Source organism: Salvelinus fontinalis, chromosome 8, assembly GCF_029448725.1.
Source record: "Salvelinus fontinalis isolate EN_2023a chromosome 8, ASM2944872v1, whole genome shotgun sequence".
NCBI lineage: Eukaryota > Metazoa > Chordata > Actinopteri > Salmoniformes > Salmonidae > Salvelinus > Salvelinus fontinalis.
In genome coordinates this window covers 10,227,343-10,247,025 of record NC_074672.1, presented here as the reverse complement: position 1 = coordinate 10,247,025, position 19,683 = coordinate 10,227,343, and the positions used below count along the sequence as shown (strand labels likewise).

The 19,683-nt window shown below is 42.4% G+C and overlaps 1 protein-coding gene across 1 annotated transcript; it reads right to left on the bottom strand.

Annotated features, from left to right (window-relative positions):
* Positions 1–1,232: 1,232 nt before the first annotated feature.
* Positions 1,233–19,341, bottom strand: LOC129860516 (rho-related GTP-binding protein Rho6-like). The gene is made up of 5 exons (XM_055930958.1): positions 19,051–19,341; positions 18,403–18,490; positions 10,157–10,266; positions 5,110–5,244; positions 1,233–4,969 (listed from the first exon to the last, which is right to left on the bottom strand). Exons 1-5 carry the CDS (start codon positions 19,168–19,170, stop codon positions 4,724–4,726), a joined length of 699 nt encoding a protein of 232 aa, XP_055786933.1. The 5' UTR covers positions 19,171–19,341; the 3' UTR covers positions 1,233–4,723.
* Positions 19,342–19,683: the final 342 nt, after the last annotated feature.

The window sequence follows — 19,683 nt, the reverse complement described above, 5'->3', positions numbered from 1 at the left end:
TTTGACTTGCAGATGTGACCTGATGGTACGGGTTCCTCCGAGTAATTAGAGCTGGGTATCTGGGGACCAAAGTAAGATGTTGAGACAGGCTGTGTGAGGTCACATTGACCAGGCAGTGGGTTGGGGTTGGCACCTCTGCCACCTGTCTCCTGGCAACGGGCCTTGTCTTAGGCACCCACCACCAGCTGGGAGGCTTAAACTGCACAGGCACGCACACATGCACACAAATGGGATCGGGCACAGACACACACACACACACGTGCACACACGCTCACACGAGTGCACGCACAAACACACACACTCCCAGATGTGGCACGTTGGGAGACAGATGTTGTGTCACTGAGGAGAAGACAGGGAGGGAACGAGGGAAGGTTTCAAACAGATTGTAGAGGGGAAGGTGTGCCAAGAGTGCAACCTGTCAGTCTGTCTGTCACAGTACATCCCTGGGAGGGGAATTATACTGGGAGGATACGGCAGTGTTCTGTACTTTCAGGGGTTTTTACTGTGTGTGTTGATCGGGAAAGTAGTGTAGAGATTCCTTATTTTCCTTTATTAGTGACGTTATGTTCTAGGACTGAGTGCACTAGCTCTGAGTGCTCATATGAGTGCACTCAAATTTCTTCTCTCTCTCCAAACTAAATGCAGAAGGCGAAGCTCCGATCCTTGCAATGATTCTCACGGAGTTGTCTGTCTGATGACCTCACTGCAGGTTTAAACTGATAAGACAAGAGTGATTGGCCCGTCTACTGGGGTTAATATGCCCGATCATTAAAGAGAGAGCTACTTGATATGCGTACGGTGGTGTGGCCTTTCTATAAGGAAGTCAACGAGACACACTAAACACACGCACGAATGCACACACACACGATTGATAGGGCAGAGCTGTCAAGGGCCTGACATTATCACGGTCAACGACGTGTGATTGAGCCACACGATGAGCAATCATTGTCCTTTGTGACCGTGTCAATAGCCTCTTAGACAGATACAATTACCCTGCTGCTTCTGATCAGCCATTTACACACAGTGGGGAAGATTACACGAGCAATAGACAATTTCAGTATATTCACTCCTTAAAGTTACTCTACATGAAATGTATGGATCAGGGAGAAACTGTAGATTGACAGGACAATCAGAAATGAAACCAACTTGTATAACATTTTCCTTGAATGAATTGGTTCATTTGTGGGTGTCTGTGAGCTATGCTAGTTAATAAATACACCTGAAACTGTAACTCATGGTGCCAGTCATGACAAGCTTTATTAGCAGAGCAAAAGAAAAGGAAAGAATGTCCAAAATACATTTCAAACAACTACATGTCAACCAAAAAAAAGCAAAGAAAAATAGCAATTATAGCTATCAAATAAATATTCACATCAACAACAACATATTGGTCTTTCATTGTTTGAATCAAACAGTTTCCTGCGACATTCTTTAAAGATGTCTTTACAAAGATTATAAAACAAGATATGTACAATCATACAACTGTTATAGGACATGCTAGGAGTTGGACTGCGTCAATGTACCACACACTGACTGTACTACACAATGGCTGGCTGCATATTAACTGATATGGTCCATGAAATGCTTCTGTATCCAATACCTGAGCCCCCCGTATGAGCTGGGAACTATTAGAAAACTCAAGAAAAAAATATTCTGAATCCAAATTCCGATCAACCCTTGAGATAGAAGCAGAATCTGGAGTTACAATGTATGTGGATATGTCCTGTTATGTGATATGCCCTCTTCACTCCCTATCTGTGCTACGAACCAACCGAGAGACTCAGAGGAGCCAGTCTGAGTCTCGATTGGTTTCCTGTGTTGAACTGTTGCTAGGCGTTGTTGAGGAATTCCAGTGTGTGACCAACAAGGAACTAGAGCCTTTGTGCAAATCATATCACTCCTCTAGTCACTGTGACTGACTGACTACCACAGCTTACCACATAGGTTAACAAACACGGTCTCAGTCACAAAATCAAAACAAGCATTCAATTCACGCTTTAATACGAAAATTAAAACACAATAACCCCAGAAAAACGAATAATGGAAAAATATCTTTCTTTGGACAGGGCCAGCCTGTGCATTTGTTAGTCGATTGTTCGAAGTTAGGAGGCTTCCACATAGCGTACCCCAATGCAAAATGCTTCAACAAGCCAACCGTGGCTGGAGCCTAATGTCTTAGACCAGATCATCGCTTAGTGCTATTTCCTTTACCCACTCATCTCCTAACGATACTGTACATCCGACAGCAGACTCACTGACATCCTCAAATAGCATTGTTCACCTTTAGTCTCAAATTTAAAAAATGGTTTAGTGGCACAGCAAGCCATGTCATTGGTTACCCTACATACCAGTGGCTACTGACGGGTAGAAGAAGAGAAAAGGGATGGGACGGAAGCTTCTTTTCACAGCAGAAATGATGGTGGTTCCGTTTGTTTCGCCATACTGTACATAGGCTACTGTTTGTCCATGGAGCTGTCACATGACATATCTCCCAAACTGATCCCAAAGCTGCATTTTTATTGCCACTCGATCAGTTGACTTTGCATCGCAATAACTTGGATCATTATTGCTTGATATGCTAAAGCAGAGCTAGATCACAATGCCATAGTGTACACACACATTTATAACCATGAAGCCAAAGATTGAAGCAAAAAAAGGGGCATAGTTTAGCGACACATTGGACTGGACTGCCCTCCATGTTGGTGGGACTTAAGTGCTGCTCACTGGAGGTTTACTAGAGGAACAAGAGGAATAGAAGGACGAGAAGAAACATTTTGGAAGAGTAAGAGAGCAAAGGAAATGGAGTGCTACATTGGATTGTTGAAAATTATAATAAATCAACAGCTATATTTTTCAACAATCAAGATGAACTTGGGGGATACGATGTTAAAGACATAATAGAAACTGCACATCTTTGTTGGTTATCAACAGTGTTTCCCCCAGGATTTTTTTCAGCGGCGGTGGCAAATTTAGCGTGTAGGGGGGGAGTTAAAACTTTTCTTCACAAGATAAAAACTTTGTCACACATTGCACATTTTCCAACTTGGACAAATCACCATGTGCCTAAATAGTAGTGATGTCACACCATCATGGTTGCATACCGTTACTGTAACAAGTTAGAACAATGGTTAGCTGATGATCAAAAAGTCAAGATACAGTACTGAAAAATATGAGATATGCACTGAAGAGTACTTCAGGACAAAGTGGACAACAACGTGTCCACCTGTTCTGAATTGATTTCACTTTGAGGGGGGGGAGGATTCAACATGGAAGAAATCCTTCTCTTGATAAAACCCTCGTGATGAAACCCAACACGAGTGGCCAATGGCGCGGCCTCCGACCAAACATTTTAGAGGCCGCCGCAGATAAAATGTTGCTGTTTTAAAGTTAACTTGCTGCAGTTTTACACATTTTGTCATGGCTTATGCTGTGTTCTTATGCCATCTTAGTGACTCAAACATTATAACAAAATCAATATGGGCCTAAGTCATGACATTTTTTGCATTTTTGATTCTTTATTTTTCCTGTACTGGTCTGGAAACTGGAAATCCCATTTCCCCAGTGGATTCATCCTGACAGTTTTTAAGCAGCATATTCTAGTTGCAAACAGACAGTCCTTTAAAGAATCACCTCAGGGGATTTTCAACACTGACCTGGTATCCATTGTCATACGTAAGTTGACAGATCTCTTGACAGATCTGCATTAAACCATGTTGTGTCTATGGCCCAGGGAAGAACAATACCCCACTCCCTGGAAGTGGTTTCCTCTTTATCAAATGATGGGAGAGAACTGGATTTCTAGCACTCCAGTACATTTACTTGTTGTTTTTTTACTTCCCTATTTTCTTTGCTTATCCCAAAGCTCCAGTATCTATCTGTTCTGTACATTGCCTCTTTAGCCTGGTACTCCACTGACTGAGAGCCTAGAAGAGCGCAGATGGCTCACACTTCACAGTCTAGCCTGGCGTCTGCCTGTCTGTATGTGTCTCTGCCTCCCTCCCTGCCTGTCTGTCTGTCTAGACCTGCTGCTATTATCACGGCCGAGACAATGAGATGTGTAATGGCCCTCTGTTCTCGCTGTGGTCAAATCAAACACTCCTCTCTCCACGCCTCTCTCAATCAGCCCTCGTTGGGCCTAAATCAAGAAGAGCCCAAAACCCATTTGGGAGACCACCGATTTGCTCACGTTGCTACACCTTATAGTTCCCACTCTGCAGTGTAGGAGGGATACAATGTTCAGTAATGTCTGATATATTTTCATGCTAGATTTGTTTTGAAAAATAGGCAATACATTTTCTTGAGAGGCATTTTTTCTTCACAAAGTTAAAACTTTGTCACTTGTTGCACATTTTCCAATTTGGACAAATCAACATGTGCCTAAATAGTAGTGATGTCACACCATCATGGTTGCATACCGTTACTGTAACAAGTTAGAACAATGGTTAGCTGATGATCAAAAAGCCAAGATACAGTACTGAAAAATATGAGATATGCACTGAAGAGTACTTCAGGACAAAGTGGACAGCAAGGTGTCCACCTGTTCTGAATTGATTTCACTTTGAGGGGGGTGAGGAAGGATTCAACATGGAAGAAGAGCCTTCTCTTGATTAAGCCATCGTGATGAAACCCCCCCCCCCCCTTCCCCGAACCAAACAGTCAGGGGTTCTGGGGAATCGGAGCAGCGTGTGGGAGGGGAGTGACACCCCCCGCCCCGGGTCTCCACTCACATGACGGAGCAGCTCTTGGTCTTCTCCTTCTTGAAGGTGGAGGAGAGCAGCTCGGAGCGGCTGGGGAGGTGGAGGAGTCTCTTCGAGAGGCGCCGGGTGGGGCTGGTCTTGGGGAGCGGCTGGAGCTTGTTGATGCAAGCAAGAGCGGCCATACGGAACACACTGTGGATACTCTTCTCTGAGGTGAACGCTGAACACTCCAGGTAGGCCTCAGCGCCTAGCTGCTTGGCCATGGAGGAACCCTGAGGTAGGAGGGAGGCAGAGAAGAGAGAGTGGGTGAGACCTTGTTCTGTTCCATACAACAGATACCACGGCTCTATCAGAACATCGTACCCTCCTGAACAGACCCAGACTGTGTGTGTAATGTGTGTCTCAGTCTCACCTGCTCATGGGTGATGGGGACCTGTTTCTGATTGGACAGCTCCATCAGGGTGCAGACGTCAGTGCGCAGGTCGGTCTTACAGCCAATTAGAAGAATGCGTGTGCTGGGGCAGAAATCTAGGATCTCTGTCTTCCACTGGAAAGACAACAGAGCAGATATTTACTCACACGTAGTCATGATAATGAACAAGTCAGGATTAGGTCCGGATAGAGATCCTGAATTAATTCCTAATTATAATGATGGCAGTAAAGGCATAGGTGATGCATTTCCTGCTTTTACTTATGCAGGAAAATAACAGCAAAGCATGTGATATTTCAGAAATATAAATATTGTCAACCCAAATTACTGTTGTACAGTTATAAATACAGTTTATTTGAATTTAATACCAATCTTCTGAATAAATAGCCACTAAAATATATGTAAACAGGCCATAAATGTCTCAATTTGTGTTTTCTTGGAAAGCTGTGAGTGTTATTATATGATACAATATCAGGACTTGTTTCATTTACAACTTGTCTAAAGTCACATCATCAACTGATTTCAGCAAGTGGAATATTGGCAGTTAATTTGGAAAACGTATGTTATCATTCCCAGAGTTAGCGACCTAGTCGCTATATTTACTGCATTTTCAGACCCCTTCAGTGACTTTTATTGGTAAAAGATTCGAGCGACAAATTCAGCTACTTTCAGGCTGCCTTTGGAGAGGTTTGACAAAGAGGGTTTCTATGGTTTTGATAGCATTTTGCAACTTTTCCCACTCAATTATGCTGTAAACGAGAGTGGGAGAAACTGTCTGTGCAACAGAAGTCACAGCAACAGCCGCACACGGGCAGAGAAGCACAGGGGGTGTTCGACAGGAGAGGGGAGGCAAAAACACGCAGCAAGGAAAAATGGTGGTGTGTTGTCACATCAACGTCAAAACGACATCTAATGACTTCTAGCGACAAATCAAGCCAATAGCGGATCTCACTGAAACATTGTTGGCAACACTGATCATTCCTCTAAAACTAGCTGGCTATAGCTAGCTAACAAACAGTGCAGATAATCTTCAAATTCATTGTTACACAATATATTACCACAGCACTAGTTGACCAACTCCCTTAGCAAAATGGCTGACCTTTAGGGACATCATAAGAAGGTTCAATCCCATTCTAGTATTGTAATTCTTAATTCTATAGATAGGTCTCCCATATTACAAATGTACCTGCCTTATGAGTACCTACATAAGTAGTCTAAGGACCTGGTGAAGTACATAAACTAGCTATAAACTAGATAGCAACAATACATTGCCTCTGTTTTGAATATCAAGTTGTGAAAACCCCAATAACAGCCAGATTATTTTAGTCTGATGGCTGGAGACATACAACAGTATGTGGACACTATTTACACCACTCCAGTCGACGCTTGGCATTGCACATGGTGATCTTAGGCTTGTGTGCAGCTGCTTAGCCATGGAAACTAATTTCATGAAGCTCCCAATGAACAGTTATTGTGCTGACGAGGCAGTTTAGAACTCAGTAGTGCAACTGAGAACAGACTATTTGTACGTGCTATGCGCTTCAGCACTCAGTGGTCCCGTTCTGTGAGCTTGTGTTGCCTACCACTTCGCGGCTGAGCCGTTGTTGCTCCTAGACCTTTCCACTTAACAATAACAGCACTTACAGTTGACCGGGGCAGCTCCAGCAGAGCAGAAATTTGACGAACTGACTTGTTGGAAAAGTGGCATCCTATGACAGAGCCATGTTTAAAGCAACTGAGCTCTTCAGTACGGGCCATTCTACTGCCAATGTTTGTCTATGGATATTGAATGCCTGTGTGCTCGTTTTTATACACCTGTCAGCAACGAGTGTGGCTGAAATAGCCGAATCCACTCATTTGAAGGGGTGTCCACATACTTTTGGCCTATTAGTTTATGATGTATGGAGCTACATGCAACAATTTCAACTATTTTATGAAGTTACAGTTCATATAAGGAAATCAGTCAATTGAAATAAATGAATTAGTCCCTAATCTATGGATTTCACATGACTGGACAAGTGCGTAGCCATGGGAGGGAATAGGCCCACCCACTTTGGGCCCACATAATGGGGAGCCAGGCCCAGCCAATCAAAATGAGTTTTTCCCCAAAAAAGGACTTTATTACAGACAGAAATACTCCTCAATTTCATCAGCTGTCCGGGTAGCTGGTCTCAGACGATCCCTCGGGTGGAGAAGCCGGATGTGGAGGTCCTGTGCTGCCGTGGTTACACGTGGTCTGCGTTTGTGAGGCCGGTTGGACGTTTCACCATATTTTCTAAAACGACGTTGGCAGGACTGTGGGTTTGGGTTTAACACCGCACTCTCAAAGACATACTGTGCAAAGAAAACATGTTCTATTTAGGGTTGTACCTCGTTTGTGGAGGTATTGTCTGGGGTGGGGGAGGTGCATGGGGGGAGGAAGGATGTTGAATTGTCCAGTTCTAATGTTGTCACTCTGTCTTCCTTTTAGTTTCCTTTTCTGTATTTTTTCCAAATATCTTACACCGTACATTATTACTCTGAGACAAGTTATCCTGGCACTTTTGGGTATTCATTGCTTTCCACTCTATGCTCTAATGACAGGGTTGTATAACGGGAGTGCTCAGGGTGGGCAAAATAATACCATCAAGTACATTTTGTGGATCATCAAAGTAGCTAACAACACATTTAAAGGGTTTGAACATAAATGTAGCATTTCTACAAGAGACTCACTTGAGGACTGGTGAGCACTTCAGGATTGGCAGGAACTGGGTTGGTCAACTGTTCCACTCTAACTTTTATAGTAAATCAAGAGTTGCTGCCATTTTGGTTGATAAAACTCCTCCCTTTGTTGCTTCTGAGGTTATTCCTGATCCTAAGGGACGATACGTCATAGTAACTGGTCAACTGTTTACTACCCCTCTTGTTTTGGCTAGTGTTTATGCTCCCAATTGGGATGATATAAATTTAAATTCTACCTTTTAATCTGATATACCCAATTTAGATTCCCATTCATTGATGTTAGGGGGGACTTCAACTGTACAATATCCCCAGTTCTTGACAAGTCATCGCAAAGACCTTCAGGCCCATCTAAATGTGTCCTACTTGTTTAATATTTTCTTCAGAAATATGCTATGTGATGCCTGGTGTTTACTACACCCTACAGATAGACAGTATTCCTTTTTTTCTCATGTTCATCAAACATACTCCCACATTGATACAAAAAACTTCTACCTAACCTTCAGAGGTGTTCTTATGAGAGTATTGTTTTTTCTTTTTCTTTTTGTCAATTTAATCACCATTAGTGCTTAAGCTATAGATTCCCCAGCAACCTCCTATGTGTTATCAACAGTGTCTTAATTCCATTTTACTCTCAGATGAGTTTGTCAATTTAATTTCTTCTGAAAGTACCTTATTCCTAGAATTTAATTCAACCCCAGGTATGTCCTGCTCTTCCATATGGGAGTCCCTCAAAGCAAACCTACGTGGCCAAGTTAGTTCTTACACAGCCAACAAAAACAACTTTGAGACCTGAGTAAAGCCATAGCTACATTGGATGAGATGTATGCTACAGATCCTTCCTCTGATCTATATAAAGAAAGCCAGCTACTCCAATCTCAATTTGAGACAAGCTGAACAATTACTCTTACGAGCTCGATACAGATTGTATGAGCAAGGCGACAAGGCCAGTAAATTTCCTGAACACCAGATCCGTAAATCTGAAGGCATCACGTTTAATCCCACAAATAAGGACCCCGTCTGGTGCCACCACAGTTATACATAAAGAGATCAATGATCAATTCAAACAATTTTACTCTGCGCTATAAACCTCTGAATCTCCTCAAGACCCTTTGCTGATTGATTGATTCTTCGATGGTCTGAATATGCCTTCAATTGATACAATTGAGACTCCCATTAAGAAGAAGAATTTACACCTGAGATTGCAACTGCAGTGTCCTCAATGAAAAGTGGTAAATCACCAGATCCTGACGGTTTTCCAAACAAAGTTTATAGGATGTTTTCCGGTCTCCTTTGCCCATTCCTGTCTCGATTATTTGCAGACTGCCTTAATTCATCAAAGGCACCGCCTAGTCTTTATCAGGCTTAAATTTCATTACTATTAAAGAAAAACAAAGATCCCCTGGAATGTGGATCTTATCGCCCAATCTCGCTTTTAAACTGTGAATACAAAATCCTAGCCCTTAGCCATCCATATGGAAGGCTCGCTGCACCAGGTAATAAACTCTGACCAGACTGGCTTTATGAGAAATAGGCATTTGTTTTTCAATATTAGACGCCTTATGAATATACTGTACTCCCCAAGGTTGGGGGACCCAGAGGTGGTGGTCTCGCTCGATGCGGAAAAAGCTTTTGACCGCGTTGAGTGGGACTACCTAACAGCCACCCTTTATAGATTTGGCTTTGGTCCCAAATTCATTGCGTGGAAAAATAGTATTTATTTCTCTCCCATGGCTTCAGTACGGACTAACAACTTGTTCTCTGACTATTCCCCCTTGCACCGCGGATCCAGACAGAGTTGTCCACTCTCCCCATTGTTATTTGCTATGGCAATCGAGCCCCTTGCCATCGCACTGCGGTCTAATGAGGCTGTTTAAGGTATACTCGGGACGGGCTTAGAGCAAAAAGTCTCGCTATATGCTGACGACCTCCTTTTGTTTATCTCCAACCCTGATACCTCATGCCTTATCTATTATATAAAATAGAAAAATTATATTTGAAAAAAAAAAAGTACTTTAATTTGGTCCAGTGGATGGTCAGTCTATGGCCATGACTGTCTGTGAGTGTGAGTAGTTGCATTTCTCCACCCCTATCCAGCATCTGTTTACTACAGATTGCCCTTTAACCTCTGTACCCTTCTGCCCAGTGTGTTTAACTTGTCTAAAATACAGTATCATTATAGGTTTTGTTATTTTTTATGTTCTACTTGCATATATTATTTATATTGTTTATTGTGTTGTCCTATTATGTGTGTAAAACTGAATAAACAGAGTTTAAAAAACAGACATAAGTGAGAGATGAGGACCATTACCTTCTTAAGCCCACAGTCGAAAATGTCTGGGCGGCTGATGTCGAAACAAAGGAGCACCGCGTCAGAGTCACTATAACAGAGAGGCCTCACGTTGTCATAGTAGGGAGAACCTAGAGGAGAGGAGAGACACTTGTTAACAGGGGTCCAAGACAACATGAAGCAAATGCATAAATGGAGAGCATACAATGAAAGACAAAAAAATACTTTGTCAAACAACCATCACAAACACTATTGAGGGTAAAATATGGTAGACTGTTTTCTTTTCTAAATATAATGCAGAAAGGAGACATCATATTTAATAGAACAAACAACCTGTAGTTCGGTGTAGTAGAGAGAGAGAGAGAGCGAGAGAGTGAGGGAAAGAGAGCGAGAGAAAGAAAGAGTGTGTGAGAGAAAGAGCGAAAGAGAGGACAGAGATCAGGGATTATCTCGGGGGGATATTACTTCTCATACTGAGCTGAGCTGTACAATGCTGTCCCTTTCCTCTCTCTTTTCCCTCTCATCCTCTCCCCTATTGGTCTTTCAAAGGGGGAGAAGAGGACAACCAAGGCACTAAATCCACAATGATCTTTTTTAGCAGTGGATTAGGCAAGTGGAACAGAACAGTGAGGCTGGCTGGGGGCGGCAGAGCAGGCAGATGCTCCTACTCATGTGCTCGGAATCCTTAAGCAACTACTTCCCCCTCTCTCTCTCTCTCTCCCCTCTAAACGCCCCCTTGTCCTCCCCCCACTCAGCACGGCGCAATACCTCCAGTCCCTCTGCCGTTACCACAGCAACAGCCTTGGAATCCTCCATCTGCATAAGGCATTCCTCCCACCCCTCCTTAAAGGCTGGCCGCAACTGCCAATCAATCATTTTACACATCCCGCAAACACACTGCTGTGCCTTACTGCCCACCCACCTACCCTGCTTCCTGCTCTACACATTCCTCTGTTAAAACAATGTTGAGGCGCACACACATGCATGAAAACGCCTGCACACATGTATGAGGGCACACACACACACACACCCCTTGGTTATTTGAGTCTCTCGTTCACTCTATTTATTGGTTATATTTGGCTTCAGTGAAAGGTGATACTCATATCTTAGTCTAATCAAAGGGAAAACGAGAGGCTCGAAGGGATAATCTTGTTCCAATGGGCAGCTAATGGGTATAATCGATCTATATTTCCCCTTACGTCTATATATACCACACTAGCCGATGACGGCCCCGTTCATCACATATTACATTCATCCAAGCTAATATATGTACAATGTGATGTACAGAACAACACAGAAACCGCGGTGAAAGGATACTGTGCCATCGCCTCCAAAAGAGCACAAAGAACATGGGCGTGTGTTCGTATAGATCAGTCCATAAATAGTTAATGATTCTCCACATTATCAAAGAGTACAATTGAATTAGCCAGCTGCTGTGAGACGTGTTTGGAATAATGACAAGCTGTGGTAGAATATCTGAGTAGCTTGATGTTCTGTGTCGCTACTGTAGAGGAACAATAGGACTAGCTTGTTGCATCACGAAACACTTCCGTCTGCAGCTATGCCTTGAGAAGGCCACGGCTTTCATCTTAAGGATGTTTCCTCAGCTCACTCCTGACCATTGAGGGATGGAGAGCACGTACTTTGAGCTACCTGAACAATATCAAACAGATCATGCTCACCGACTTGTGCTGTTTTTCCACAGGAGGTAACACAGTCCATCAACCCTCTTTGTTTAAGTTTCAAGTCTTATGTAGAGGAGATACATGGTATATATCGTCCAACGAACTGCTTACTTGCAGGTTCCTTCTCGACAACGCAACGACAATAATAAATAATAAATGATAAGAATACGAACATAAAGTAAATGGCTCAGTAGAATAGAATAAACATTTTGGCATAAGTATAATACAGGAAGGCACAATTTGTAGTCCAATATTTACACTGGTGTTTTGGGGAAAGGGAGATTGGGGGGAAAGTGATTAAAATGTGCAGTATTCAGCAATCATACTAAGAGTTTGATAGCAGCAGATGTGATGTGGGTGTAGTATGAATGAATGTGTGTGTGTGTGTGTGTGTGTGTGTGTGTGTGTGTGTGTGTGTGTGTGTGTGTGTGTGTGTGTGTGTGTGTGTGTGTGTGTGTGTGTCATAAATATAGATATTACATTATCATTACTATATTATAATTTACATTATGGCATTAAGAAACAGCCAGACACACTAATAATATCAGACCAATTAATTAAGGCAGTTCAAAGGCAGGGACAAAGGCCGATTCTCATTATCATGATCAGTGTGTCCGTCAGCGTCTGCATGGAGGTGGCTAGCCGAGCATCCTTCTGCCTCCCAAAGAAGATTAAGAGGTGAGTGTGTGTGTGTGAGGCGTGGGTGTGTCGGGGAAGAGAAGGGCAGTCACGGACCGAGGAGCCCAGCGTGTGACTCTGCATTAAATGGCCACTGATTTAAATGCAGAGATCGATGGACAGGATGCAAACAGGTGACTGGGGAGCCATTTCAATGAAATACGGGCAAATTACTCAGCAGAAGAGGGATGAGCGAGGGGGGAGGATACACATGTCCTTAGGAATGACCTGCTGTTATGACCAACTGGGGTTTGAACACAGATCTCTTGTATGTAGCAAGACTGTGTTAGCCGCTGAGCTATAGCGTAGGTACCCTGTCCTCCAGTAGCTGGAGGAGGGAGGGAGGGAGGGAGGGAGAGAAAGGAGGAGAGGGAAGAAGGGAGGGATGGATGGAAGAGGGAAGGAGTGTGGCTGTCAGTGGCAGATCACAGTGAGACCTCCACTACCATTAATCCTTCACAGAAGAGGCACTTTTCCTCCGCTCTTTTACAGGCTTCTCCTCTGCTACAGGCTGACAATGCCACCACAGCCATACAACACACTGTACAGTGGAGCTCTCAGGTTGCCTGATTTTACACATATCAGAAGTTTGCTATATATAAAGGTTGTTCCATGAGATGGTTAACTTTTCTCCAGACGTTGTGAGAGAGCCGACACACCACTGAAAGCACAGATCCTAACTACGAGCCACGTGTTCTCTCTCACTCACAACTTCACTTTGCTCCTCCCTCTTTCCCCGCTTACAGATGGATACTTCCTGATGCATGAAACATAGACGGGGAGGATACAGTAGAAAGAAGGGAAAAAAAGAGGAAAAGAAGAAAAGAAACTAAAACGGTATCACCATTCCTGTCATGGCTGAACTCAATCACTACTAAAGCCTGAAGCGGTGTGTCGAGGTGGAAAGTGGGCCAGTATTGTGGAAGTGGGATGGAAGGACGAAGGGATAGTGGGATTGGACTGGCCTGTCGCAATATCCACACTAGCCTACAACTAAGCAACGCATTGGGCATAAATTCTAAAAGGTATACTAGTGTGAATATTTGGATGTTTAGTAGTACATCCGGGTGGGGGAGGGGCAGAGACGCAGTCTACTTTGGGGCGTATTATATTAATCAAAGAGTGAGTTCCTTCATGGTTATGCCTAAGAATCCACGTCATTACCCTACAACTCATTTAGAAAGAGGAAAAGAGGGCATTCCGAAGGTCAGGCAGATTAATGATGCAGACTGAGAGCTGGGATGACTCACTGGGTTTTGGGATGTAACTATCCTGACATATCCACCCCTAAGGGCTGCAGTCTGCTGGGCTGATAACTATCTCACAACAACAAAACAGTTTGGGAATCCTAAAACAACCCATGCCCATCCAATTTCCATTGGAAATGATTAGTATCCACCCTGACATCATAGGAGCAAGCCTTGACACATTTCAGAGTCACTTCCCTATCTAAACTGAAATTTTTATTCATTTTCAATGAGGAGAATTGGCATTTCAGTTTACTTCCTGAATTGCAATGGGATTCACCCAAACCCGGACTCATTCCCCATATCCCCTGCTTCCCTATGAATGTGTTATAATACGTGAATAGAATCATTTGATATTTTCTATAATTTCTTAATGGTCTCTGAATGTTTTACTAGCATAATGCAGATTGCCTCATCAGCTAAATGTCTGTGTACTGTAATATAGATGCATATAACAATGTAGTGTATTTATCAAACAGGTTAGCCTAATCATCTTATAATACATCTTGACAATACAAAGCCTGGTATCACAAAGTCTATTTAAAAGACCCTCAATCACTCTGAAACAATCTAACACCAAACACTGTAGATCATAATTTACTTTTCATGAGTTACAGCCACTGTGTGTGTGTGTGCATGTGCGTGCGTAGCTAAGTGTCAGGCAGGCCCAGTCCCTCTTCCACCCCTCTCTCTTTCTTGCATGCCGAACGGTCTAGCGTACTGATTAAAACCAACGGATTGATTTTAGCCAGTAAATCCCAGAGAACCGTCGGAGAGAGCTGCCACGAAACCCAGTGATGAGATCAGTCCAATCAATGGAGAGGAGCATAACTAATGAGGAGAGACTCACTCAGAGCGAGAGCATCAGGCTGGCATAGAAATATAATTACTAGAACAGTAATTCCTATTCAAGTCAATTGAATGGTTGTCCTTTCTAGTAAATATACGTCTATGGCCACAGCAGCAGCAGTAGAGCTCATACAATTATAACATATTACAGTTATGGGGTCACTCTGTGGCATGCATGAGGCATGATGACCATCAGTTAGGCAGAACTGCATGTCACGACCATGACTATGCAGTATGTTAGTTATCTGGCGGACATTATGTTTTCAGTACGGACACTGGCTGCTGTCAGTCACAAAGAGACAAAGAAGAGGGGGATGGAGAGTGAAAGAGGGGGAGAGCAAGGGCGGGAGAGTGAGGGTGGGGGAGAGAGAAAGAGAGAACAGACGGTAATTTTCTTAGATTATTTTTTGAAAGTCTAAGCCGTTGGGGCGGTTCTACTAAGCTAACATATGAAATTGTGTTGACATGTTCATACCATGGATAATTTAGCTATTTAATTTTAGTAGGTATTCAAAAAAATGTTTTAACAATTATTTGATCAAATATTTAAGTTTGCCTTTACTACTATAGCCCATAGAAATGCATTGAAAAACACATTCATAAAGGGCAAAAAAGACAGTCAAAAAATAAATCATAACGAATAAGATTTTGAAGCGTCTGTCTTAGGAGATAAGAAAGATCAGGAAAATGTTTTGTTTTTTGGGGGGGGACAGATATTTAACCCCTTATTTTTGTTGCCACAATACTACCTCCATACTTCCATTAATTTGTTTGGGTTACCTTCAGCCGACCCGGAGAACACCGTCATGTTCGTGAGAGTCTCATCTTTCTATTTTTACCAAGAAGGGGAGTGATGGAGTGCTGCACCAGATGACCTGGCCTCCACAATCACCGACCTCAACCCAATTGAGATGGTTTGGGATGAGTTGTATCGCAGAGCGAAGGAAAAGCAACCAACAATTGCTCAGCATATGTGGGAACTCCTTCAAGACAGTTGGAAAAGCATTCCATGTGAAGCTGGTTGAGAGAATACCAAGAGTGTTAAAAGCTGTCATCAAGGCATAGGGTGGCTATCTGAAGAATCTCAAATATGAAATAGATTTTGATTTGTTTAAAACTTTTTTGATTACTACATGATTCCAAATGTGTTATTTCATAGTTGTAATTCTACAATGTAGAAAATAGTAAAAATAAAGAAAAACCCTTGAATGAGTAGGTGTTCTAAAACTTTTGACCGGTAGTGTAAGCACGATGTGATGGATTGCGACACAGCCCATGCATTGATTTTTTAAATTATCTTTATTATGCACGGGTGCGTCAATAGCCTCTTAAGGATTCATTTGGACTTTGGCAGGCATTTTAAAAAGGGGACTTGATGTGCAGTAGCACCTTAGAATAGTTTTTAAAGTCGCTTTAGCCATGACTTCAGTGTTTAGTTGATTGAAATGCAGGTCATAGGCTGCTACATAACTACTATATCTCACTGAGTTTCTCATCTGCTCCAAAAATACCAAAAATACCTCCCTCTGCCAAATCCACTGGCTCTTCCCACTAACACCTCCCTCCTTCTGCCCTCTGCCCATCAACGGGCACTGTGCCACTCAGTCCGACCAATCAGATCAGAGGCCAGGGCTCGGATTAAAAAAAGAGCCAGAGATTTGCACTGAAACAAATTACATTCACTATTTTTACGTTTCATTCTGTTCATGGGGACAACACATGCAGAGTGGACGACGATGGCGGTGGTAAACATGACTTTATATAGGCTCCAAGTGGGTCTCTTATATAAAAGATTCACAATATCCACTATGAATGCGGCCAAAGGGTACTAATACATATTATTAATCACAGGCTCAGCCATACTGGCCTACAGTAGCCAACATACACATATCTAGAGTAGGGTATCTGAGTATGGAATGAGATATAGGCTATAGGTTGATCATGATGATCTATGTAAATAACATTAAGGTAACATTAAGTTGTTACAGTATGCTGACGGCCAAACCATACTGATTCTGCTAATAATAAGCCATCCTGACCCACTGTAGTTAACACATATCTAGAGTAGCCTACAGTGGTATCTGTATATCTAGAGTAGTCTACAGTGGTATCTGTATATCTAGAGTAGCCTACAGTGGTATCTGTATATCTAGAGTAGCCTACAGTGGTATCTGTATATCTAGAGTAGCCTACAGTGGTATCTGTATATCTAGAGTAGCCTACAGTGTTATCTGTATATCTAGAGTAGCCTACAGTGGTATCTGTATATCTAGAGTAGTCTACAGTGTTATCTGTATATCTAGAGTAGCCTACAGTGGTATCTGTATATCTAGAGTAGCCTACAGTGGTATCTATATATCTAGAGTAGTCTACAGTGGTATCTGTATATCTAGAGTAGTCTACAGTGGTATCTGTATATCTAGAGTAGTCTACAGTGGTATCTGTATATCTAGAGTAGTCTACAGTGGTATCTGTATATCTAGAGTAGTCTACAGTGGTATCTGTATATCTAGAGTAGTCTACAGTGTTATCTGTATATCTAGAGTAGTCTACAGTGGTATCTGTATATCTAGAGTAGTCTACAGTGGTATCTGTATATCTAGAGTAGCCTACAGTGGTAACTGTATATCTAGAGTAGTCTACAGTGGTATCTGTATATCTAGAGTAGTCTACAGTGGTATCTGTATATCTAGAGTAGTCTACAGTGGTATCTGTATATCTAGAGTAGTCTACAGTGTTATCTGTATATCTAGAGTAGTCTACAGTGGTATCTGTATATCTAGAGTAGTCTACAGTGGTATCTGTATATCTAGAGTAGCCTACAGTGGTATCTGTATATCTAGAGTAGTCTACAGTGGTATCTGTATATCTAGAGTAGCCTACAGTGGTATCTGTATATCTAGAGTGGGGGGAGTATAGAATGAGATCCAGGTACTGTATCTAGGCTAGATGTGTGGATCATCATGATGTGTGTCAGTGAGGGAGGGTGGTGTGTGTGTGTGTGTGTGTGTGTGTGTGTGTGTGTGTGTGTGTGTGTGTGTGTGTGTGTGTGTGTGTGTGTGCGTGTGTATCAGGGAGGGAGGGCAGCAGTGGGGGTGGGGGGGTATGAACAGGTGCAGCTTGGCAGGGTATATCAAGGTTATCAGTTAGTCGGTTGTTTTCAGGTCAGTGGTTTTACAGTGGAGGGCCCTGGGGAGGTTTTACACCAACACCATGCTGCACTCAGTTAGCCTAACATACAGTGTAGTTAGCATAATAACATACTGTAGGCCACAGGGTACACGACTCAGTTAGCACAACATATAGTAGGACCAGTGGTTTTAAAACCTCTCCTCGGGAACCCCCAGACATTTAAAAATGTAGTTGTAGCCTCGCTCACCTGATTCACGTAATCAATGTATAATTAGTTGAGAAGTTAAATCAGGTTTGCTAGCTCTGGAAAAGTTAAATTGCATGGAAAGGATGGGGTTCCCCGAGGAGAGGTTTTGAAAACCCATACTGTAGGCTAGTGTCAGTAGGCTACACGAACAGGATTCTATGACGTCGTACACACTACACATGCATCAATATTGTGCTGCCACATAATAAGACTGGATGTGCTGTGCTTTCAGGCGTTGCTATGATATAGTAAGTCATGTCAGTAATGTATCAATGTTCAACACAGTCAAAAGGAAGAGCTAAAGGCCGGCCCTGAGAGCGAATACTTCAGGCCACTGTGACGCAGGTCATATAGCGGGTGAGATAGTTAGAGGAGAGGATATCGGATGGAGGGAAAGGAGGGATGATATAGGATGAAGGGTGTTGTTACCTGATGTGTCCCACAGACTGAGCTCTACACGCTGCTCCTCCAGTTCCATACACGCTGTGTAATTCTCAAACACCGTGGGCACATAAGTCTACGGAGAGAAGCAACATAACCTCAACATCCCTGCTACTAGTGATGGAATTTATAATTTCATAATTAGGACCTACATGAAAGGAAGCTCTCTAATGTGAAAATAGTACAAATGTGAATGTAACTAATTGGTCTAGTCCAATAAGCAATTATGCAGTAAATCATTTCTGTCCCTATAGGCATGGAATATAAACAAAAGTGGGAAAAGTGAACAAAATTAACTATTTAAATGAATGGGGGAAAAATTATGCATGATTATATATGGTTTATATGCATGATTATATATGGTTTATATAAGCACATTCAATATCAGAAGCGTACAGTAGAAAAATTGATATAATGAAAACTGAATTCTTGAAAATGCGCATCGTGTAGCAGCTACTGCAGCCTCTAGTTGAAACGGAAATTAATCCATTATCAATTAGATTACATTCCTAGCTTTCCAAAAACATTTATTAGGCTTATCAAACACACAGAGGCATGTACTAAATCAATATGCATGCTCTGCAGAACATAGACGATTTGTATCTTAAAATGTCAGTATTGCAAATATTCGCATACCTCTGGATAGCAATCCTTCGCGAGGACTTGCAAAATCGCCGTTTTTCCGCATTGAACATCGCCAACAAGAACCAGTTTACATCTCACCACCAACGGCTGCGTATTTCTCCTTTCTTTCATATTTGTAACGGTAAAGAACAAAAGACTTCAAAGAAAATGAGTAAAACACGCAAAACCCCAAAGAAAAACGGTCCTCGGTCACGTAAAAGCACTGTAGCCTATTCCGACGTGTGGTTTACTGCAAAAACTGATCCCTGCAGTTGATGTGAGAGAAAGAGGCAACACTGCGGCTCTTTATACTGAGCTCACAGACAATATGCGCGCGCGGTTCTCCTGACTTTCTAGCGTTCCTTTCACTGCCTCACAGTTCTATTCTCCCCGACGACTCAAATTAAATTGATTATTTGGCCTTGTAATCAATTATATAATAGATTGTTATAGAAAGCTACCTAAAAACCTATAGAATAATCCACATAAAAGTATTATTACTAGGTTTGTGAAGAAGACAGTCAAACTTAATTGTAGTCTTTTCTCTAGGGCCTAGATTAGAGTCAAGGAGGCAATACCTATACCTGTGCTGTAGAGATCCAAGTCAAACACAAATCTGCAACAAACAAAAAAACATTACCTTTG